We start from the raw sequence: 25069 nt of genomic DNA on the forward strand, positions 1-25069 counted from the left end.
GATAGCCCCGCCGACCTGCCCAAAAGGTAATAAGCCCAAAGCCTTGCAAAAAACTTCAAACTTTTCACAAGAAAGAGCCTTTGTGAATAAATCTTCCATGTTATCATGTGTAGGCACATATAGCAAGCTGATCTCTTCTACTGAGAGTCTTTCCCTCACATAGTGAGAATGCACCTCAATGTGCTTAGTGCGAGCATGAAACATTCGGTTTTTCACAACTGCCAATGCACTCTGATTGTCAGTGAAAATGGTAGTGGAGGACAATTTTCCAACACCCAAATCAGCCATAAGGCATGTAAGCCAAACACACTCAACTGTAGCTGTAAAAGCTGCCCTATTACTCAACTTCACAACTGGAGCCTGGAAGTGGCCATTGTTGGCTGCTTCTTGCTGAACCATGATATACACGAATCATCAAGATCAAAGCAAAAGTCGCTGGCGGACACTCGCCTGTCGTAACATCTAGCCCAATCCGAATCTGTAAGCACATACAGTTGTGAGTCCCCCCCCCCCCCCCCCCCCCCACCCCGTGGTGTGGGATATAACAATCGGAGGTGCTAAGTGCCCTATAAGTAGCGAAAAACCCTCCTCATAGCCTACCAATGCCAAGAGCTTGGGCTATGCATAAACCTGCTCAACTAAGAGACCCTAAACTGAATGTATGGCCTCATGCTACATAAATAAATCAAGCAACCAACACCCAGCTAATATAATGTCTCATCAAAAGGCTCTCCAGAATCCTGAATGCTAAGCCTCGCACTTGTCTCAACTCGTGCACACGCAGACCAATATGCAACTCTCTCATATGCATCAAGTCTGTAGAGACCATGACATGAAGTACCAGATGCAATAATAATAACCATCATTGCAATCATGTACAATGCATCTGTCATCCATAAAATGGACCACCAGGGCAGACCCAACAATGGCCGAACGGACAGGAGGTTCTTCTTAATGCCTAGTACATACAATCAATGAGAGAGTAATTGTCCCATCATTTGAAGCAGTGACGTGATGTGATGTGATGTGCTTGCTAGCATTACTATCAAAGTACCATACATCAGCATCTATAGCTGTCAAGCATACATCATGCAAAGAGGGATTATAGCTGCATTGTACTTGGAATGCTCATTCATCTTGAGCATAGCTAGTTGAATCCTTTTTGTCAACACTTGGTGCTGATGCATCGGCCACTGACATGCCAGAGTCTTTCTTCTCCTCTTTTGCAAGCCTCTTCCTGCATTCATTTATGTATTGCCCTGACATCTGACAGTCATTTACCCTTCTTGGGCTTCTCACTGTCACCCTTGTCTACAACCTTGCCAGAAGAGGCAACTATCCCACCTTTAGCTTTGTAGCCACTGGCACTAGATGCATTGCCTTTACCTTTTGCCTTGAGCGGCAAAAACCTGATCACCAACCCTCATTCCTTACCTATTCGTTCGGGATTTCACCTCTTGCAGAAGCAAAGACACTAGCTCATCAAAAGAAAAGGCATTTGCATTGCCTTCATGAGCAGCCGAAGTGAGGTAGCAAAGCCCTAATAGGTGTTAGGAAATGCATTGAGGATGGTAGTGACAAGAGAACTGTCCGGAATAAGCTCATCAATGTTTGCAAGCTGTTCTCGGAGATCTTTAACCTTCCTGAGATACTCATCCATAGAGTCACCCTCATTCATGTGCAAAAGTTCCAGCTGCTTTTTCAAGTAGGTCACAAGGGCCCCATTGCACACCTGATATAATGCTGCAAGGGCATCCCACACTAACTTAGCAGTGACACATGAAAGGCAGCTTTCTGAGATGCCCAACAACCCACTGATGACAAGGACCTGCAAGTGTATTGAAATGATAGTGTAAGGATAGAAAAGTTATATGAATAGAGGCTTGACGACCAAAAAGGACCCTGGTGATGGGTGTTAGGATGTCATATGTCGATGCCGATTGCACAAAAAGAGAGGTCTATCTGGTACCACTCTCAGGTCGTCCCACTACAAATGAGCCAAGGGGCCATTCTCCTACATCTAGAGTCTCCAAGAAGGATCATTGCATCTTTGATGGGGAAGGATAAAACCTGTCAAATGTAGTCCTAAAACCAAATGACCCATCAATGAGGTGATAGCTCAAGTGATGAAGGTGTTTGCCTAGGACCAAGAGGTCCTGGGTTCAAAACCCCCTTGGTGCTTCCTCGATGGCATCGCCTACGGGCGGATAAATAAGCGCCTACAGGCAGTGAAAAATTGGTAACTATGGGTGGATCTTGGGCCAAAGGCCTATTGAAAAAAAAATAGGAAAAAAAAAAAAAAGGACCTGCACCTGCTCAAAGGCTTGCACAAAGCCTCCGGAGACATCTCCCATGCGGTGAAGGCAGCCAAAGGGGTAATGTCATGCCTGGAGAAGAACACCACCCCAAGTAGATAGGGGAGATGAGGCTAAGAGAGTCCGCCACTCTTGTCAGATGGTGAAGTCAATGTCGGCGATGTCATGACGGTCCACCTAGGCTCTGACACTAGGTCTCAGCACGAAACTCAGAGAAATGGAAGCACGACCAGGACTCCCTGGAAGCCGAGTCCTAACCCCCCACAGATGTGTATGTGCAAGACGCAAGTTGATGATCTGAGGGGAAACCAACCAAGTCGTTCCATACTTAACGACGTGCAGCAGCCATCTCCAACGGGAAGACGGAAATGGTGGTGATCTACTCCATCCACCTCGCCTAGGGATCGTCACACATGGCTTTCTCGGCGACCTCAGGATACGGACTACAAAGCAGTAACCTTGCTTGTGCCTCCTGCGCAAGGCTGGCCGGCTGCTTCTCAAGTGGGCTTCTCCCAAGACTCACAAGCTTTTATGACTCGGCTTACTCCAAAGCCTTGGTTTTGAGGCTGCTTAACCTCTCAATTCAGAATCTTCAAGACCTGAGCTCAAGGGGCACCATTGACATCACCATCATTGCCCCAACACTTAAATCTAGAACCTTAGTTGGCAAGCACTTTCCACTCCTAGATTTCAACACTCTCACGATGGTAAATGGTCAGAAATGCTAGGCCAATGATCAAGTTACGAACTTTTCTAAACCCAGGCACTCCTTGAATTATGTTTCGTACATGGCAGACAGTACCTCTGTTGGTAGGGTTCTACTCTAAGAAAAATTCAGAAAAAACGTGGTGGGTTAACATCTCTAGAGGGCCAACTAGATGGATAACTTTTATCTGTTCAGCCAAACATAAAAATAAAATGGATTGCAAGGTCTGACCAAACTGCATGATATTAACCACAATTTGATTTTATTTTTTTGCCGGGAACAAGATCCTTCTATTAGTTACCAAAAAAACATCCTTAAAAGACTAAGTGCAACTCACCTCCATGTACGGAGTGAGGATCGAAGAACAAAAAAGGGGGGAAGGATGGACTTCCCCTCCAGCTGACCGCTCTATGAGGAGAAGGCCTGGGTCTATTCACAAACCCATCCTCTGTGAGCTGGAGAAGATGATCTCTATAGAAAGCCATCTTCGTACCAAGCTCGTGTGTCGGCTGTATCCATGTCCTCCTAGTGTCCAGCTCAGTCAAGTCCTGCCTGATAAGTCTGGTAATCTCTGTCCTTGTGAGAGAGATGTTGGGGTAAAGGCACTATGCCCACCCTTGTAATGTGTACAAGCCCATAAGTTATAGTACATAGTACACTTAGTACTTTTAATGTACTAAGTGCACTATGTGTACTAGTGTAAATATACACGTGTGATAGGGGAGTCACACACTCATTCCAATGAGTTGACTTATCCCCACAACTCTCTCTCTCTCTCTCTCTCTTCTTCTTCTCTGTGTATGTCTCCCACATGAAACCCTAATTCAATTCTCCCATTCAACTGGTATCAGAGCCAAGTTGGCGACCCTGCCTATTGCAAAGCTGTCTTTCAACCTTCCGACTGCAGTAATATTGCAGCCAGGCGACACTCTGTATCTCGTGGCTCTTGAGGCGACTTGACAGTGCTGTTGAGGTGACACAAGGTGCACACAAGTGAGGCTACAGGTGGCTGGCTTGGGTGTTGCAGGTGTCAGCAGCTGCCATGACAGGCAGCGCAGCAAAGCAGCGCACAACAGCGCACGGCAGGTGGACATCGTGGGGAAGCGTGTAGCGCTGACCAAGGCGTAACAAAGCTTACGTGTCCCCGTGAAGCGTGTCCCCATGAAGGTGAGCTCGAGCGACTGGGTGGCGTTGAGTCGTGGGTCGCAGTGAGTGTGGTAGGCTGGGCGAGCACAACCCGCCACCACTAGGCGAAGGCGGCGGCAACAAACACCTGGCGCTCGCCCAAGCGCAAGTCGTCGGCGTCCCCGGTGCTTTGCTGCCGAGTATTCCAGTATCCGGTGCTTTCAAGCCCACTTGCAACTTGGTACGACTGCACGTTTGCTGCCCTTCAATCCTGCACGTCAACAACTAGTCAGCACTTCAGCAAAGCAGCTAGGAGAAGCCTTAACCTGCAACCTGCAAGACCCACACAGAACAGCAACAGCATCATCACCCCCTTTTCCTGCAACAAAAAGAAAAATCAGAAATTGCAAAGGTATTTGCTTCAATTTTTTTTTGGGATTTGCAATTATCAATTGAGCAAGTACATGTGCCAAATTGCTCAAATTTTGAGCAAAATTGGCAAAATTGGGTGACATTGGATGTCAAAATTTGGGGCTTTTGATGTATTTGTGCCATTGGGCATTCATACATGCTGTATGATGTGAGCAATCTCACATTCGGGCCTAAATTGCAGGAAATTGGAGTGCAAATCAAAGGGCTTTTGTGCCGATTGGGTTGTTTTGCATGCTGGCACTGGCATTTGATGCTTTGGGCAATGTGTTGATGCCTGTCAAGCACTCAATGTGCCTGTAAATCAAGGGGCTTTTATGCACTGGATGTATATGTGGCCAAGGGGAAGCATCGTGAAGACTCTGGATGCCTTCATGTGCGTTAATGTACCACGCATGATCAGAAATTGATCTTAAATCAAGGGGCTTTTCAAGATTTTATGCTTGTTGAGCTTGGCAAAGCAGCAGGCAAAACTTTTATGCCTTGAATCCTCAGAAATCCACTTGCAGTCAAGGGGCTTTTGCCCAATTTCTGTTCGGGACTGTTGTATGCAGTGGTGGGGACTGTAAAAGTCTGATTTTCACTCATTTGGACAGCTAGGAGAGCATTTATTGCTGCTGTACTTGCTGGTACAGATTTGGTACAACTTTGTGCAAGTTTTGGCATGGCTGTACATTGATTTGAGTGAAGAAAAGGTTCATTTTCAGCTGTTGTACTTGCCGGTACAGGTTTGGTACATCATTGGTGAGCACTTAGTACTGCTGTACGATACTTTGGAAGGGCAACAGAGCACATTTAAGGTGCTGTCCTAAATCTGCAGCAACCAGATTTTGGTGATTTTATCACATACAGTGGGAGTAGAGTTGCATTTGTGCTTCCGCAGTGGGAGATAAACTTTGGGAGAACAACTGTGAGCACTTTGTGTGCTTTTGGTGGAGTGTTTGCACATCTTGCAGGGAGTCAGGCATTGACTGTGACAGGTTGCATATTGCTATGCAAGGTTGATGTGTACGTACTGTACGTTGTGTATATGTACGTACTGTACGGTGTTCCGTACAGTAAAATTTTTTATGTACGTAAAAATACGTACCATTGGCAAACAATAGGACATTCAACACCTTTCTACATTTAAGGTACATAAAAGTTTGAAACATTCAAGAATCAAAATAAACCAATTTGCATGTAGTATGTACTAATTTCAAAACACACATCATATACTTGACACAATGGCTGTCAAGACAAAATAGACGTAGAAAGGCTCATACTAGAGCATACAAATAACAAATGTCTGATGTCAACCTAAAAGGCTCATACTAGAGCATACAAATAACAAATCATAAATGTCTGATGTCAAGAGTCAAGACTCAAAAGTAAAAAACACTAAGCAATAACAAAGAGTCTCGACTCGACTCTCGAGACTCTACTCTCTGAATCTCAAAACTCCTCATCGGATGAGGATGATGACACTCCTGAAGAGAGCAAGTCCCCATCTGTCAGGACGTTGCCCTCTTCATCATACTCTGGCTCTGCCATCATACTCTGCTGTCCTGGATCATCATCCTCCGTAGGCTGAATGAGAGGAACAGCCTCATTTGCCCGTCTCCGAGGAGTACGGACAAGAAGCTTTCCTCGCCGAATGGTCTCTCGTCGTGAAACTTCTGGACCTGCATCTCGCCCGACTAACGGGAGACTGAGAACTCGCGCACGTGACCTCGTCACACGTCGATCCACACTCTCCAGCTCTCTGTGCAGCATGCGAATAATCTCCTCCTGATCGTTTCTCACAAGCTGCTACTGCTGCTGCTCAGTCTCCTCTGCACTCCCCTCCGAGACCAACTTCAATTTTGATGGATCTGTCTGTTAAAAAACAAAATGCAATTCAGTGTTCACATTATTAACAGCGTAGAAAGTAGTAATTAGTAATTACAAATATTCGCTTGTAATATGTATAAACGCTAGCCCAAAGTTTCAACTTTCTAACCTGCTTGGGTGTCCCCAAAGCGTGGTAATCTCGCACAAGCTTCATATTTGCTCGGCAGTAGACAAATCTCTCTAGCTGTGCAGTGCTGAGTCGATTACGGATCTTGGTGTGAATTAGCGAATAAGCGCTCCAATTGCGCTCGCATCCACCAGCAGAGCAATCCTACATGTCACATGTGCATTGTGACGTGTCAATGGTGACAAATTACAATGGACATTGGACATGGTCATAGACAATAGACATTGATGATAGACTTTACCTGTGAGAGGACACGTAAAGCGATACGAGTGAGCTTTGGAAGACCTTGTCTTCCATAACTCTGCCACCATGTAAGAGAGAACTTCGTTGCCTCCGGCCTCAACGCCACAGCTCTAGTAAAGGATGACCCTAAATTATTTTCATAGCTTGCGAGCTCTGCATCAATGTCCAACTGCTCATCCTCCTCGCAAATCAAGCCAATGTACGCATCCTTGCCCTGTAGTAGACTCCTGTCATTAAAAAGAGTTGGCTTCTTGTAGAAAGGATGAAGCAATGCAGCCATCGCATGAATGGGCCGACTCATAAATGTCCATCTCTTGTCTACAATAGCCAAGATCTCTTCCCGACTGTAAAAGCATTGACGCAACATTAGTTAACAGGCTGAATTTTGATTATAGTATTTACTATTATACATTATAGTATTATACTAAATATTTAATAGACTCTAGAGTAATCATTGCAGAAGCAAGTACATACCGATCAAGCGTCAGTGATCTGCAGCCTCTGATGTGTGTCTTCATCTCTGAGAAGAGATGATAGACTAGGCCCATGGTGGAGCCCTCCATGTCTGTGACACGCAGCAACACATAAATTGGCTGCAATGCTACTATCATAGCCTGCACCTCCGACCAAAAGGACTCATCAAGCACCCGCCGCTGTATGTATCTAGTGGACTCCTCCTGTGCGTGATGCATCTCTCTCCACTTCGGGTCCACTACTGTCTGTAGAAGTGGATCCCTCACTGCATAGAGTCGCTGCAACACAAGATACATATATGCAAATCTGGTCTTCAAGGGCCGCACCATGTCAAGTGTACTGTGACTCCTAAAGATAGCCAATGCCTTGTGCTTTTTGCGGAAAAAAGTAGTCATTTTTGTGGCATCGGAAACAATAGGCAACACCCATGTTAACTTCCCAATGTCCTCCATCAACAAGTCAAGACAGTGGAGCTGCACATGGAGTCCAGACAATGTTCTTAAACTCTGCCTCAATCATCTCACCCATAGCCTTGCAATTGGAGGCGTTGTCAGTAATAACCTGCACCACATTCTCTGGGCCAACCTCAAGTATAGCCTGCCGGATGTGCTCATAGATAAACTCACCTGTAATCCGCTCTCCAGCCTTTCCTGCATCAACAGCACGCAAGAAGTACGTGCCAAGGCAAGACGACACAAGAATATTAATGATGTGTCGCCTACGAATGTCACTCCAGCCATCTGAAATGATGGTGCACCCAAACTGCCCCCAACCTGCCTTCACTGGTACCAATGCCTTATCTATCAATGCTTTCTGCTCCTCAAGCGTAGTGGTCCGCATCTTATTGTATTCCAACCCCGACTAATCCTCTGTGTGTCCAACCTGGGCTATGGCTCTAACCATCCTCTGCCACTGCTCAGTCCTCAAGACATGAAAGGAGATGTTGCACTCAATGAGAGTGCGAGCAATCTCCATCTCAGCCACTTTCTGGCGCTCCTTCACCCAAGAAAGAGAGGCAACTCGAGAAGGCAAGGTAGTCTGCCTTGGTGCATGCATCTCTCCATCATCCTCCACATAGTCCTGCTGCTCATGCATGGTACGAGCCCTCTTCCTACTGCCAGTGGGCTGCTCCTCCTGAACCTGTGAAGAACCACCCAAGTCTCCCAAGAGTGCATCATGGAGAGCATCCTGCGTCTGTTGACTACCTTTCACCTTTTTCCCTGCACCCATTGCTGGAAAATTCTCAGCAATCAACTTATCCCTAATGTCCTTTGGTACTGCCTTGCACCCTGCACAGTTATTGGTTGTGCCAATGCCTGTCAAGTGCATAACGACGCGAGAAATGGTACTGGTGAGCTGAAAGTTGCAATACTTGCATTGCCATCGTCGCGTGCCAGATCCAGCTTGCCCTGGCGTGTTGACAATGCGGATCACATTGGTGTGCTCTTGCCAATACGGGTTAGTTGGCTTAGGCATGATGGCTCTTGAGACTTTTGTCTGCGCCTGCCAAGTGCGCAGCACATATGCAAGAGAAAGAGATAAGACTCAAGAGGGAGAGAAAGAGAGAGAGAGGAAGATCCTCAGTTTACCTACACGCACGCCTGGCGGCAAATTGCCAACGCTGTGGTCGCCTGGTCTTTTTCGAAATCTTTCTGCTCTCGCCTCTCTGTAACGCACGCTCTCTGGAGTCCAATAATTAAAGTTGATAGGCCTAGTATGTACCCAAAGGCCAGTCGCCAGGCGGGCGCCCATTCATACACGTTCGGCGATTTTCAGCCTAAAAAAACCCACACGTACGGATCGATCCGTACGTGTACGGATCCGTACAGTACGGCCGTACGGTACGGATCAGATCCGTACGTACGTATATATCAACCATGTTGCTATGGCAACCACAGGTGAGAGCTCTTCATTGCTTCACATCAAGAAGCTTGAAGGCTCACATAATTATGACATTTGGCAAACCCAGTGCTATAATGTGTTGCTCCAAAAGAAGCAGCACAAGCCCATCAAAGAAAGGGGTGTAATGCCTGCTTCTCTTACTGCTGAAGAGTGGGAAGATATGGATGAGCTGGCAAGATCTACTATCATGTTGTCTGTGTCAGACTCTTTACTTTTCAGCATTCGTGAAGAGAAGACAGCTTGGGGAATGTGGCAAAGATTGCAGGACTTGTATGCCCAGCAAAGTGCCTCAAGCAAAGTGTATTGGTTGAAGAAACTCATAGGTCTTCAGATGAAGGAAGGGGCGTCTATGGCAGCCCATCTAAATGACTTTAATGGTATTGTCAGCCAAGTTATAAATCAAAAGTTGGCAATGGACGATGAGTTCAAAGCCACCTTTCTCTTATGCACTTTGCCAGAGAGTTGGGACACATTCAGGACAGCCACTAGCAATTCGAATGCTATGCTGTCATATGCAGATGTTGAGGGTGCTCTTCTTCAAGAAGAGATGAACAGGAAAAACAACTCTGTTGGAAAGTCCAATGCAATGAATGCACGTGGGAGATCCCAGCAAAGGGGTAAAAGCCAAGAACGGGGAAGGAGCAAGTCCCGCTCCAAAAAGGACTTGGAATGCCATTATTGTGGCAAGAAGGGACACTTCAAACAGCAATGCTACAAATGGAAGAATGATCAAAAGGAAAAGGGCAAAGGAAAAGACAAAGACAAAGATGCAAAGCCAAAGGGCAAAAGTGGAGTCAAGATTGAAGAAGTCAATGTGTCACATGCAGGTGACAGTGAGGATGAAGTCCTATTCACGTCTTCACTTGATACCCATTCACTTCTTACAGGAGATGGTCATGGTATGCACTCATGGATCATTGATTCAGGTGCCTCCTTTCATGTCACAGGTTGCAGAGACTTGTTTGTCAGGTATACTGCTGGCAATGAAGGAGTAGTTTATTTGGGTGACAACCATGCATGCAAGATTCTTGGCAGAGGTGATGTGAGGCTTGTGTTTTCAGATGGCTCACAGCTTATGCTCCATGATGTCAGGCATGTGCCTGAGATCAAGAAGAACCTGCTTTCTACTGGACAGCTTGATGATGCTGATTATGTTACCACATTTGGTCGTGGAAAGTGGAAGATTAGTAAGGGCTCACTCGTTGTTGCCAGAGGCTCTAAGGTGGACACTCTTTACTTCATGCATGCAGGTGTTTGTCACCATGCTAATGTAAATGCAACCGAGCTGCCGGAAATCTCTATGTGGCATAGCCGGTTGGGACACATGAGTGTGAAAGGAATCGAGCAATTGTCTCGTTTTGGTTACTTGCCTTCTCTAAAGTTCTCAAGTTTTCAGTTTTGTGAGCATTGCATATATGGCAGGCAACTCCAGTGTCCCCACAAGAAAGCTCTTGGACAGAAAGATGCTCAGTTAGAGCTTGTGCATACAGATGTATGTGAGATGCCTTAGCTTTCTTTGGGAGGGGCAAAATATTTTGTGTCCTTTATAGATGATGCCACATGCAAGGTGTGGGTTTATTCTCTTCGTTTGAAGAGTGAGACATTGTCAGTGTTTGAGAAGTTTGTTGCTCTTGTTGAGAACCAAACTGGCAAAACACTCAAGGCTTTGCGTTCCAACAATGGTGGAGAGGATATGTCCAAACAGTTTCAGGACTTTTGTGATGCTAAAGGCATCAAGAGGGAGCTCTCTACTCCTTATGATCCTCCACAAAACGGGACAACAGAGAGGATGAACAAGACTATTCATGAGAAGGTCCGTTCTTTTTTTTTTTTTTTCCGAGAAAAGATCCTTTCATTAGTTATATAAAAAGCGCCCGTAGGGCTACAACAGATCTCTCCTGCTCATAAGAGAAAACAGAGCACTGAATACAGCATGGCAGCCCGGGAGACTCTCCCTAGGTGCTGCAAAATACAAGCATTAGTACAAAGGACTGAGAGGCTAAATCATACAATAGGGGGGGAGGGGGGGAAGAAGAGCCAAACAGGTGGCCTGTAGTGCCAACGGGGGGATCCCGTGTGTAAGGTGTAGAAGGGGCCACAGCGCCAAGTGGTGTGAAATGCCTGGCGCTGCAAAATCGCCTCGTCCGAGTCTCCCCGGATGCGGTCATACTGTCCTCGCAGGGTGTGGATCACCTCCTGCCAAATCTCCCGTACAGTCTCTGCTGGTGGCTCCAATCTCCCCTCAAAGGCCGTAAAGCACCAGGTGAACCAGATGGTGAGGCTACTGAGGAGCTCCCATCGTAAATCTCTCCTGTGTCCAGCTGGCGGACGAGAAATCCGGTGCCGGAACCAGGCGAGGCTGGCCCTAATAAATCTGATGGCCTGACTGCCCTGCTCCATCTCATAGCCCATAGCAGGCCCTGACGAAGTCGACCAAGCAGCGGCACCCCACGTAAACATACCCTCTGGAGAGAGGGGAGCCAGAATACGCAGCATCCGCAGCCAAATCTGCTACGCCTGAGGGCAATCCCAAAGGCAATGTCTCTGTGTCTCCATAGGGTGGCCGCATCGGACGCAGGCCGTCGGAAGACCGCTGTAAACAAGCCAAGTGCCAACTGCTGAGCCCCTGTGGGCGACCAGCCCACTGAAAAGTCGAGATCCTGCGGGCCTGTCGACTAGCCCAGAGCCGAGCCCAAAAATCCTCCAGGAACTCCTGTGAAAGTCCCTGTAGCCGCCAATGCCCCGCTGCCGCTGGAGAGACCGTCCTCCCCGCCGTCAAAATATGCCGCCCCGGCCGAACAGTATACTGGAAAAAGGTAATCTCTGTGGCCTCAAGGGATGCATAAGGATCATGCCACTCGTACTCCCCGGGGTCCCACTGTAGCCGGGCCAAGGGGCGCGCTGCATATGCCCATATGCGCCAATCCGAGAGCACATCAGCAGGGTCGGGGTCAATATGCCACTTCCGAGAAGCGGCGGCCACTACCCGAATCCTCTGAAAAGTGCACTCTGCAACGAAAGGCGACTCCACCTCCACTCGCTGGAGTCTGCCCTCATCCTGAATCTCATAGTAGAGGCAACTGCCATCCTCAATGCAAGCTCTAACCGCAATCAGGATCTCCAACTGAGTAAAGGCTCCCATCCACCGTGGGGCCACTGGCTCGAGAGGCGTGAACCACTCTGCCTCCTGAATATCATCCCTCATAATCAACCCCCCTCTGAAGTGACTCAGCCTCTCCACCCGAATCTCCTCCAGGAGACTGCAGAAGGCCTGCCAGTCTCCAAAACTACGAGCTGGGCCTGCCGCTAAAGGCCCCCAGGCTAGACGAGGCCGAGAACCCAGCATATGACCCTGCTCTGTGCGAACCGCTGGGCTCCAGATGAGCGGCTGTCTGGCCCGCTCGTCAGCACAAGAAGGAGGTCGCTGAGAGCGCCCCGGTCTCAGCAGCTCCCAAGCTCTCAGGATACTCAAAGCAAATCTGTCCTCCCATCCTCTACTGAGGCCTGTCCTCATCTCTATGAAGATCCAGCGAATCTCTGGTGCCCAAGTGCGGCCCTGCAGCCGCTGCAAGAGGAGCTCTTTCCAAGGCTCAGCGCCTGGAAGCAACCCCCGAACAATAAGCTTCCCCAATAAGGCTCTACTCTGATCGACTCGATCTATAATGCCCAAACCTCCCTGAGCCAACGGAAGTGTAATAACTGCCCATGCAACCTTTGCCCGAGCTGGCTGACCGTCCCGCCCAGACCACAAAAAGTTCCTGATCACCCTCTGTACCTGGCTGATGCAAGAGCTCGAGAAGATCCAACAAGACGTAATGTACCACATGGTCGCTAACAGCACCTGATTTGCCACCACCACCCTCCCAGCCAAGGATAGTCGAGCTGTACTCCAATACAAAAGCTTCTTCCGAATGCTCAGAAGAAGCGGGGCAATCTGCTGCTCAGGTGACAAATCAAGGCCAATCTGGCATCCCAAATACCGCACTGCTGTGCCTGGAGGAATCCATCTAAAACTGGGGTCCGGGCTCCATGCCGGAGTGGGAGCACTACTGATCCAAAAGGCCACTGTCTTGCGCCAATTGATCAATGCTCCCGAAGCTGCACTAAAAACCTGGAGCGACTGCTCTGCCCGAAGAAGATTGGCCTCTTGGCCATGCAAAAATAAGCCCGTGTCGTCTGCAAACTCAGCATCAAGCAGGTCCTCCCCCCGGACTGGGAGCTGAAGTCCTCTCAAACCAACCTCCTCTGCTGTCAAATACATGCTCATAGCCTCCGCAAAGAAGAGAAAAAGAAAAGGGGCGAGGGGACACCCCTGACGGACTGATCTGGTCAGCTCAAAACTCGGCCCCCGTCCTCCTGCAATCAACACCTGGCTGCGAGCTGTGGAATACAGAGCCGCCACCCCTCTGATCCATCCTGGCTCAAAGCCCAAGCGAAGCATAGTGCCCTCTAAGAAACCCCAATCAACTCTATCGTATGCTTTCTCAAAATCGAGAAGCATCACGACCAAGTCCTCGCCAAGAAATCTAGCTCGGGCCGTTGCCTCCCAGAAAGTGAAGATGTTGTCAAGGATACTGCGCTCCTTGACAAATCCTGTCTGAGTAGCATGAATCAACTCCCCCAGGAAGGGCTGGATCCTCAAACTCAAGGCCTTTGCTAAGACCTTGTAGACAGTATTGAGGATCGTAATAGGCCTCCAATGCCGAATATCATCTGATACTCCCTCCCCCTTGGGGATAAGATAGATCAAGCCCTCTGAAAAGCTCTGCGGCATCACCCCAGTATCCAAAACATGCTGAAAGCCCCTGCGGAGGCCTGGCCCCAAATAGGTCCCAATAGCGCATAAAAAAGGCCGGCGTTAGTCCGTCCTCCCCTGGGCAACTATGTCGCGGCAAGACCCTCAAGGCCTCGGCAAGCTCAATCTCTGAAAGAGGCGCACCAAGAACTGAATGCATACGATCTGTGACCCTCCTCTGCACATGGGCCCACACAGTCTGTCTGCAAGCATCTCTGTCCTCAGTGGCTGACTCCGCTGAAAGCAGGTCTCTATAAAATGCAGTGGCAATGGCTCTGATCTCCCCGGGCTCAGTAGCTACCGAACCATCCGGTCTACCAAGCTGACGGACTCCTGCCCGAGCATGGCGGGGTCAGTGATATCAAAAAACTCCCCAGTCACTCTATCACCAAGCTGCGTCCACTGAGAGGCCTGACGACGATAGTAAAACTCATGTCTCTGCTCCTCTGCCTCTCTAACCTCCTGGCGTGCCTGGCTCAGCTGTGACGCCAACCACTCACATGCAGGCTGCTGCTCCTGAAGGCGCTGTAGCGAGGCAAGGCTGCGTCTCAGCCGATGCTCCCGCTCGCGAATCTCTCCCAGCCGTGTCAAAGCTGCAGCGTGCAGAAAAGAGCTAAGCTCGATGAGTCCCTAGGCACACTGGCCTGCTGCATCCTGGTCAGAGCACTGACTATCATGCCAGGTCCTCTCAATGTCCTCAGCGAGACTGGGATCTGTAAGTACCCTCTCTGGGATCCTCAACTGCAAGCTGGGCTCCCATGTCCTCTCCTCCAATGTCAGGATAACTGGCGCATGATCTGAAAATGAGGTGCCAGCGAGAATGCCGATGGAGCCCCCTCGCTCCCCTAACCAGTCGCCCACATAAAAGCGATCAATCCGTGATAGATTAGTCCCTCCCTGTCGGCGATCCGACCGAGAGAAACTAAGACTGTCCTGAGAGCGAGAAAAGGCCCCATGCTGCCATGCATCAGTGATCCTCAGTGTCATGCAAAACCGGTCCCAAGCTGCAAGCTCCGTGCCGTGCACTGTAACATGACTGCCTCCCACCCTATCGGCCGGGTCCTCAAGCATGTTGAAGTCTCCCCCGACACACCAATGTGCGGCCTCTAGCAATGCATTCGTAACCTGGGTCCAGAACTCTACTCTGGCACTAGCATGATTAGGCGCATAGACGTTGAGCACGCCCACTAGCTCATCATGCATCCTCAAAATGACATACTGTGCTCTGCCAGGCACAATGATCCCTCGATCCACAATGGCCTGCCGCCATACATCTGCAATGACCATGCAAACTCCTCCCTGTCCACCCAAAGGACCAAACCCTGCAGACCAAAAGGTATCCCATCTACCAGGCATCACCGAACCATATCTCCGGATCCTGCTCTCACCCAAGTGGTGCTCCTGCATCATCAAAATATCAATGCTGCCACCAACCAGGCATCTCTAAAGCTCCTGCCTCAAGCAACCTCGATAGCGTATAAAATGTGCTCCGCCCAGGCCCTATACATTCCATGAGATGATCCTCATGGGTGACCTGCTGAGGTGGATGCTGTCTTAGCCGTGCGGCGGGCCTTCGCAAGCGGCTTGGATGGAGTGTAGTCCCCATCCGAGCGACTGCGAATGTGCCCACCCGGTGTACTGCAAGAATCACGGATCAGGCGCCAGTGGCTGTGGCCCATGGCGACTGCCTCCCGCTCTGACAGAGCAACCTCGTGTATACATACATATCCAGGGTCGCGTGCTAAGTCTGCCACTATACGCACGACCAAATGACGAATCCCTGAGGCATCCACACTCCCGGGATCCAAGAAAAAATGAGCCAGCTCCCAGACCGGCCTATCACATCTGTCACCTCCAGGTCGCTCACATGATGAGAAAACTCAACTGCCTGAGTCTTCAAAGTGCTAAGAGCGAGCTCTAGAGTCCACTCCCGGTCGCAAGGGCCACATAGAGGGAACGAGAAGGCCACCGCTGAATCAAGTGCCTCCTCCCCGCGGGCCGGAGGTATCACTACATGAACTCGGTCGGATGGGTGCTGGCTCATGGGGGCCCTCTGCTCCAAAAAGCCGAGTGAAGGCGTAATCGAAAGCCTCCGATCGCTGTCTAACACCGAGGCGACTCAGCCGACTGCGGATAGATGATATCCGTGAAGCCCGAATCGGCATGGGAGGTCTCCTCTGTGGTGCTCGAGCGAGGTCGGTGCTCAGCGCCCTCCGGACTGCGGGCGAACGCCAGGGGACTGCCAGGGTCTCCCGGGAAGGCGAGGCGGGTGGGGGGGGAGGAGGGGGGGGCGAGGGGGGTGGAGAGGGAGCCGCTGCCGAAACCGGAGCGGGGACGGGAGGAGGCGAAGGTGGAAGCGAGGCAGTGGGAGGGGATGGGGGTGGGGGGGTGAAGGAGGGGGTGCTGGCATCTCCTGGTCCTCAGTCGTCACTGCAGGTGTCTCCTCCTGGAGGGGAGCAAAGCTGTTCCTCACGGGAACCCAATGAGGCTGAGACTGTGGCTGCTGCTGCAGCAGTCTCTGTGCGTGTTGCTGTGGCTGTCTCCCTCGGCGGCGCCCCTGTCCAGGCTGCCACTCCGAGGTCTCTGTGGCCTGAGCAGGTGTCCCGGAGGCAGCCTGCCGTGCCGCATCTGTGGGCGGGCCATCAGGGGCCTGCTGCTGTGGTGAGGGTCGAGGTCTCCTACGAGGGCAGGCCTTGGCCAGATGACCGACCTGCCTGCATATGAAGCACTGGTTTGAGAACCCCGAAAACTCCACTCTCTGATCAATCCATCCCCCCCCTATCCTAGGTAGCTGAATGACCTTAGGAAGAGAGGAGATGTCAGACACCAAAACTCTGACGGAGGGTAGCCCAGCTGCTCTGGCCACCACTGAAGCTGCTGTGGGGCCAGTCTCGAGTACCGAGCCCACCAATGCTCCTAGCCGAGAGAGGAGCGGAAGATACTCCCGACGGAGTCCAGGGAAGCAAACTGTAACATGAAAAAGGCGCTCTCCCTGCTCAGCCGCTGCTGGGTCAAAGCCATGCTGCCAAGGTCTGAAGAAAGCCCGAGCACCCCTGATGTCAAGGGGACTCATGGCAAGGACCTTGGCCACACTCTGGGCGGTCTCGAACTCGATCTGATAATGTCCAAGGCCCAGTAGCTGTACGTCCAGGATCTTGCCCACATCTGCAAGAAGGCGGGCCTGGAGAAGATCCCGGATCTCCCCTCTGCTGGGGCGAGTGCCGACTATACGGCAGATGGTGGAATGAGCCTGAAGGCGTTCCACCTCTGCGGTGAGGCTCGCTTCCTCTTCCGGCGAAAGAGAAAGCTTGATGGGGATGTCCTCGGGGGCGGGCGAGGGGGCTGCGGATGAGTCCCTCTGAGGCGAGGCGGGAGGAGTCTCCATCAGAGTCTGAAGCTCAGGCATAGGCGAGGCAAAAGCGGAAATCCTGCAAGAAACGGGCTGCACACAGAGAGGCGGAAGACCGGAGGAAAAGGAAAAAACAAAACCCCCTGGGGGCGAAAGATAGCACGAAAGGGGAGGGGGGGGGCGAAATGTCGAAGGAGAAGCCCGGGGGGGGGGGGGGGGCGGCAGCTACGCGAAAGAGGGGCGGGGAGGAGGAATGCTGGCGGAGGGGGGGGGGGGGGGACGGGGCGCTACATAAGTGAGGTGGACACGAAGAAGGGGGGGGGGGGGGGGGGGGGCGAAAAGGCGAGGAGGCTAGGAGGGGGGGGGCGAGATGGCGAGGAGGGGAGCGCAGCAGCGAGGGAGGGGGGCGCAGCAACGAAGCAGGCGAAGGGAGGGGAAAAAAGATGGGCGGCGGGCAGAGCAGCGAGGGAGGGGGGCGCAGGACCTACAGCAGGCGGGGGGAGGGGGGGGGGGCAGGAGCAACGCGAGGGGACAAGGCGGGGGGCGCAGCAGTGCAGGATGTGCAAGCAGGGGCGAGACGGAGCTTCAGCAAGCGAAAAACTGAAAACATGGAGAAGGTCCGTTCTATGTTGTCACATGCTGCGTTACCTCGGTTTTTGGGCTGAAGCTGTTATGACAGCCGTTCATTTTATAAACAGGTCACCTAACACGAGGCTTGGTGGGAAAGTGCCAGAGGAAGTATGGACAGGGAAGCCTCCGTCATACAAGCACTTGAGAGTGTTTGGTTGCGTTCGCAGGGAAATGCGCACCAAACTTGATCCTAAGTCTCACAAATGCATATTCCTAGGATATGGTGACAAAGGTGAAATGGGGTATAGACTTTGGGATCCAGTGAATAGAAAGATTATACGCAGCAATGATGTCATTTTTGATGAAACATACATGTATAAGGAGCCTGCAAGGCAACAGGAGCCTGGCAGAGTCATCTTTGATGATGATGGACATCATGGACAACAACCAAGGGCTATAAATCAGCCATTACAGCAGCAAAACCAGCCCTTAAATGGTGCTGAAAATGGTCCAAATGGACAGCCAGAGATGGCAGAAGATATCCCTATGGATATGCCACAGTTAGAGGAGATACCGGGCATGATATTTCAACCTTATGGCATGCAACAGGAGCCACCAATAGGTGATATGCAGGCTGGACAGCAACCTGCAAATGATGGTCATTGGGTACGGAGGTCCACAAGACCCTCCAGAGCCCCTGACAGGTTTGTTCCAAGGGTTGACTACTTGATGCTCACTGACTGTGGGGAGCCCTCATGTTATAAGGAGGCTTTACAGAGGGCAGACAAGGCTCTTTGGGAGCGTGCTATGAAGTCAGAGATGGATTCTCTGCACAAAAATGGAACATGGAAGTTGGTGCATTTGCCTACAGGCAAGCAGGTCTTGCCATGCAAGTGGGTTTATAGGCTCAAAGTTGCACCTGATGCAAAGCCAAGATACAAAGCCAGGTTAGTGGCTAAGGGCTTCAAGCAGGAATATGGTGTGGACTTTGATGAGATCTTCTCTCCAGTGGTCAAAATGACCACACTTAGAGCTGTGTTAGCTTTGGTTGCTCATGATGATCTGGATTTGATTCAGATGGATGTGAAGACTGCTTTTCTTCACAGTGATCTCCATGCGGAGATATATATGCAACAGCCAGAGGGTTATACAGTGAATGGAAAGGAGAAGCTTGTATGCAAGCTGAAAAAGAGTCTTTATGGGCTCAAACAGGCACCAAGAGAATGGTATCATAAATTTGATACATTCATGAAATCCCAGGATTTCAGGAGAAGTGACATAGATCACTGCTTATACACCAAGAAAGCTTTGGATGGCAGTCTATTGATCCTCATCTTGTATGTTGATGATATGTTGATTGCTGGGAAATCTCGTAAAGAGATGGATGCCTTGAAGAAGAGGCTGCATCAAACCTTTGATATGAAGGATTTGGGTGATGCAAATCACATTTTGGGTATGCGGATACTTCGGGACAGAAATCAGCATGTGTTGTATTTGTCTCAGAAGGAATACATTGGCAAAGTTTTGCAGAGGTTCAATATGGATGGGGGGAAGAAGACTAGTACTCCTTTGCCTCCATATGTGAAACTCAGTGCTATGGACAGCCCACAGTCGGATAGTGACAGGGCTGATATGGCAAAGATTTCGTATGCTTCAGCTTGTGGCAGTCTCATGTATGCCATGGTTGCTACCAGGCCGGACATTGCATTTGCAGTGGGAGTGGTCTCTAGATACATGGCCAAACCTGGCAAGAAGCATTGGGAAGCAGTGAAAGGTGTCATGAGATACCTGAAGGTCACACAGGATATGTGCATATGCTTTGGCAAACAGGATGCATTAGTGCATGGTTACACGGATTCGGATTATGCCGGTCATCCAGATAACCGGAAGTCTACTACCGGTTATGTGTTTACATTCACAGGAGGTGCTGTGTCATGGATATCCAGGATGCAGAAGTGCACAGCCTTATCTACTACAAAGGCCGAGTATATTGCAGCCACAGAGGCTTGCAAGGAGGCATTATGGCTATCTCGGTTAGTGGTTAATTTGGGTTATACAGGGGATATTCCATTGTTGCATTGTGACAGTCAGAGTGCCATCCAGTTGGCAAAGAACCCTGTCTTTCATGCAAAGACGAAGCATGTGGATGTGAAATATCACTTCATCAGAGAGGTGATAGAGAACAAGCAAATTCAGCTTGTTAAGATTCATACGGATGACAACCCGGCTGATCTGTTGACAAAAAGTTTGCCTCCGGAGCGGTTTGCTCATTGCAGACACTTGATGGGCATTGGATGAGACCAGTTTCAAACTTGATATGGCCTTGTATATTATCATGTACATGCTGATTTTTCTTTTCCTTCATTTAAGGGCACTTTGCCTTTAACTGGGAGGTTGTTGGGGTAAAGGCACTATGCCCACCCTTGTAATGTGTACAAGCCCATATAAAGTTATAGTACATAATACACTTAGTACTTTTAATGTACTAAGTGCACTATGTGTACTAGTGCAAATATACATGTGTGATAGGGGAGTCACACACTCATTCCAATGAGTTGACTTATCCCCACAACTCTCTCTCTCTCTCTTCTTCTTCTCTGTGTATGTCTCCCACATGAAACCCTAATTCAATTCTCCCATTCAAAAGCGGGAGGGTGCATCCAAGGAGTACTCAAATGGAGGTAGCCTGTCCATACTAAAGCCATGCTGTTGGAACCAAGCTGTCATCTGTGCATACCAACATGATCCGTCTCCCTGTGATGCCAACTGTCGTGAAGACTCCAGGGCTAAGCGAGCATATCTGTCTCTAGGGAGAGCCCAAGCGCTATGTATAAAGGAGACTCATCGAGTGAGTGCCTCTACTACCAATGGGGGGGCAGCCATCTCTGCACGGATAATATCATGTGGTACGGAGGCCTTGGCCCTAATCATCCGGGAAATCATAGAAACCAAGGGCCTCTCCATACATCTCCATCCATCAGTGCTACCAGCTCGGCTAGGGTGATCCACTGAGGGTCCCCATATCTCCCCTCCATACAGCATGGCTGAAGTGACCAAAGTGTCAAAGAGCCAGAGCTTTGTTCGAGGTTCCTGAAACTGAACCTGCGAACACATCCTCTCTAGTCTCCCCAATGCTGCATAAGCTCTGCTCAATCTGGTCTCCGCTGCTCTCCTCAAGGAAAATAGTGGGCCACTAAAAACCACACCAAGGTAAGTATATGCATCTGTATACTCCACTATCTCCTGACCGTATGTAAAGGTGGGTACTGACCTCCTAACCCACTGTGCTCTGGTGTTAAACACCATCACCTTGGTTTTACCAAGGTTAACAGACAATCCACTGTCCTGTGCAAACATGTGCAATGCATCCAAATGACGCTGCATCCCCTCTGGAGAATCTGAGATCAGCTCAATATCATTAGCATACAATAACAGCGGAATCCATGTCCCTACTAGCTATGCTCCTATGTCACCCTCCCGCTCTACATAGTCCGAAACCTCATCCACATACATCCCAAATAACGTGGGAGAAAGGGGCAGCCCTGTTTCACCCCAATAGTGGAGTGAACCATCTCAGATATACCCTGAGTAGTACGTATCTGCCCCACAACTGTCCTGTTTAAAGCCATGATTCCCCAAATCAGCTCTGTGGGCACTCCCATCTCCTGTAGTCTGCGCATCAGTCTGGCTCTCGGTACTATGTCAAAAGCTTTGCGGAAATCCAATCTGCCCTCCTCAATAATAGCTCTGAGTGTCAAGATATGGTCAAGAGTGGAGAAACCTCTGCTGAACCCTGCCTGTCCTGATGCCTCTCTCTCTACCCATCTACTCAACTCCTGCTCAAGAATAGATGCATATAATCTAGCCAATGTGTGACCAATCATGATGGTACGATAATTCCTAATAAGCATGGGATCCCCTGACTTGAAGATAGGCACAATTGTGGACATATTCCAAGTCTCAGGAAAACCCTCACACATGGCTCGGTTAAACATCATAGCAATAAGCTCTGCAAGCATATCTCTGGCATGAATAAAGTGCTCTGCTACCAAACCATCATGATCATATGCTCTCCCAGTCCTCATCCTGCCAATAGCTTTCCTTACCATCTCAGCAATAAAGAAAGCACATGTCTCTGGGCATGGCTCCGATGGGTCTGGCAGGGGCGGCTGTCTTGGTGCTGTGTACAGGAATGCTGCATACTCACCCCAAATCTCTGTGGAGGTAATTGCTGGTGATGGTGAATGCTCATGGAATAGTCTCCATGCCTCGCCTGAGTCCTGACTCATAAATAACTGATACAAATCCCTCTCTAACTGAGCAAGATAAGCCCTCTTCTTCCGTTGCACTAGGAGCCGGAAGGTAATCCGTGACTGTCTGTGAGTGGTAACACCCATGAGCACCTCTCTCTGTAATCTGATCATCTCTGTGCACTCCTCGTCATACCAGCTGTTCTGGGGGGCATGTTCCCAGATCGTCTCCGTGTAGGCTGACTATGGGGATATGCCTTTGATGCTACAGCATGAAGCGTCTCTATCAATATCTGCGTGAACTCATCTAATGGCCGTCCCGGCTCCTCGGCACATAAGCGTCTGTATATCTCATCCGTGTACACGGTGTCAGTCTCCCTCGTAAAGGTATAACGAGTGTGTGTGGAGACCTGTCCCAATGGAGCTGTGCTGAACTGAGTGAAGGACAAGATAGCATGATCTACTGCTACAACAACCGGCCTAGTGCCTACCATAAAATCCTGAAAAGAGGGAATGAGACTGGGCTGAGTCATAACATAGTCCACTGTACTAGCACCATGCCGATGTGGAAAGCTAGTGAAACCGCCCGCTGTCAGGAATCTCTGTAGGCCATTCAGGATGGCCAATCCATGTGCAGTCCCATGTCTATCAAATACCGCCCATACTCAGTGTGTTCCTCATCCTGTGAGAGTCTAGATAGGCCCATATCCCTAACATCAAGCTCCCTCAACATCTCCTCTGAGGTATGATAAAATACTATCTGGTTATGGGCGGTCCTGGCATTGAAGTCCCCCAGGAGAATGATGTCACCATCCCTGGAGAACTCCCAAATGTCATCATCCAAAATAAAGGGAGACTGCCCACTAGGTGATGCATACACTCATGTACTAGGAGCAAAATAGCATATAGCAATGTAGAGATATCTGCCCGTCTCTACCCTCAGTCTAACCCACATGTACCTAGCCTGCTCATCTCTGCGGACTATATGTATCAGTGGCTGTAGCTCCTCTCTAAACAATATTGCCACTCCTCCCGAGCCCCGTCCTCTATGCTCTGAACGAGTCTCCTGTCTACAAGCTGTCTCCCATCGGTATCCACTAACATGTGGCAAAGACTGTCCAGGAGCCTGATGCGTCTCAAAGCAGAAGATTCAAGATGATGTCCCTCCCAGTGAAACTATCCTCAAAAGCCCCTACATCAAGGCGTAGAGATCCATTACAATTCCAAGTAGTAACTTTGAGTGTAGTCCCATAGGTCTCACGCCGTCATGAAGAGCGCCTCTCCATAATCACCACTCTACCATCTCTATAGAAGGCCACTTTCTCTTTCTCTCGGGCTGCCCTTATCTCGGGCATAACTTCTTTCATGTGGGCAAGTTGCGAGAGTGTGAGGTCATCTCCAAGAAATATTCCCGTCTTCTTGAGTGTAGGACGTCTCTTCAAGAAGTCCTTCTTCGCTTCCATGGAGGGGAAACGAATGATAAGTGCTCTCTCCTTAGAAGATTCGCCACTACCTTCTCTCTTCTTTCCCACTCTCCATGCCTTTGTGTGCGTGGCTTCAATGCCCATCATAGAGAAGAGCTCCTTGGTTTCCCCTTCCGCATCATCACGGTCTTTGAGACCGGACACTCGTACATGTAAGGCCCGGGTCTTCCTCCTTTGCTCCTCTTCAAGGGTCATGTTGATGATGGTGGGAGTGGGGATGGGTGGCGATTCTTTACCTTTCCCTCTCTTGGCGACCTCGATCCATTTCTCCGCCTCGTCCATCTTCTTTTGTCTCTCTGTGAGGACCTCCACCCATGAAGATGTCTTCTCTTTATGTTGCTCCTCCTCCTCTCGAATGATCCTCATTTGTTCCTTGATGGTATTCAGCTCTTCAATAAAGGAGGGCTGAAATTTTCCATCCTCAAGCTTGCCTTGTGAAGTGGCTTCCAACTCCTTTTTGAGGGCTGAGATTTCAGCCGCTTGACTTTTAGCATGCATTTTGGCCTCCACTAGTTCCTCCTTTAAGGCTGAAATCTCAGCCTCTTGCTTGGATGTTCTCTCTTCGAGTTCTTGGATTTTGTCAAATCCCTTCTCAAGTTTGGAGAGGCGGTTTATGATTGCGGTAACGGAAGAGTCAACCATCTTCTTGTTTTCTTTGATAATTGTGCTGAGCTTGTCCTCCACCTTCACGAGCTCCTCTTTAACTCCGGTCTTGGCCATGACTTTTTGGGGTACTTCCCACAGCCAATGGACCGGAAATTAATCCATGACACCTGCGCGCAACGCGAAACAGCAACAGCAGGGAGGGGGGGGGGTGTCGTCAAGCCATGTAGAGAAAAGAGAAGAGATTCAGCAGAGAGAGAGATATGTTGCTCTCTTCGGGGCCTGAGGAAGGGTGGGTGGGAAGAGGGAGGCAGAGGGATAGGCCACCCCAGGCGGGAGAGTTCCTCCTTTAAGGCTGAAATCTCAGCCTCTTGCTTGGATGTTCTCTCTTCGAGCTCTTGGACTCCACTAGTTCCTCCTTTAAGGCTGACATCTCAGCCTCTTGCTTCGATGTTCTCTCTTCGAGCTCTTGGATTTTGTCAAATCCCTTCTCGAGTTTGGAGAGGCAGTTTATGATTGCGGTAACGGAAGAGTCAACCATCTTCTTGTTTTCTTTGATAATTGTGCTGAGCTTGTCCTCCACCTTCACGAGCTCCTCTTTAACTCCGGTCTTGGCCATGACTTTTTGCAGTACTTCCCACAGCCAATGGACCGGAAATTAATCCATGACACCTGCGCGCAGCGCGAAACAGCAACAGCAGAGAGGGGGGGGGGGGGGGGGTCTTGTCAAGCCATGTAGAGAAAAGAGGAGAGATTCAACAGAGAGAGTTATGTTGCTGCCTTCGGGGCCTGAGGAAGGGTGGGTGGGAAGAGAAAGGCAGAGGG

The 25069-nt window shown here is 49.8% G+C and overlaps 4 protein-coding genes across 4 annotated transcripts in view; all 4 read right to left on the reverse strand.

Moving 5' to 3' along the window:
- Positions 1-25069, reverse strand: part of LOC147638525 (uncharacterized) — a 175663-nt gene that overhangs the window by 10870 nt on the left and 139724 nt on the right. The window lies entirely within an intron of this gene.
- Positions 5852-6330, reverse strand: LOC147638527 (uncharacterized). The gene has a single exon (XM_086798439.1). The coding sequence runs from the start codon at positions 6328-6330 to the stop codon at positions 6010-6012; it is 321 nt and encodes a 106-aa protein (XP_086654565.1). The 3' UTR covers positions 5852-6009.
- On the reverse strand, positions 5852-7754 carry LOC147638526 (uncharacterized). The gene is made up of 3 exons (XM_086798438.1): positions 6816-7754; positions 6557-6718; positions 5852-6432 (listed from the first exon to the last, which is right to left on the reverse strand). Exons 1-3 carry the CDS (start codon positions 7182-7184, stop codon positions 6367-6369), a joined length of 597 nt encoding a protein of 198 aa, XP_086654564.1. The 5' UTR covers positions 7185-7754; the 3' UTR covers positions 5852-6366.
- On the reverse strand, positions 7751-8446 carry LOC147638528 (uncharacterized). Its single transcript, XM_086796658.1, has one exon. The coding sequence runs from the start codon at positions 8129-8131 to the stop codon at positions 7751-7753; it is 381 nt and encodes a 126-aa protein (XP_086652784.1). The 5' UTR covers positions 8132-8446.

The sequence above is a fragment of the Cibotium barometz genome, chromosome 5 (genome assembly GCF_041138505.1).
Source record: "Cibotium barometz isolate CiBa-2024 chromosome 5, ASM4113850v1, whole genome shotgun sequence".
Lineage (NCBI taxonomy): Eukaryota > Viridiplantae > Streptophyta > Polypodiopsida > Cyatheales > Cibotiaceae > Cibotium > Cibotium barometz.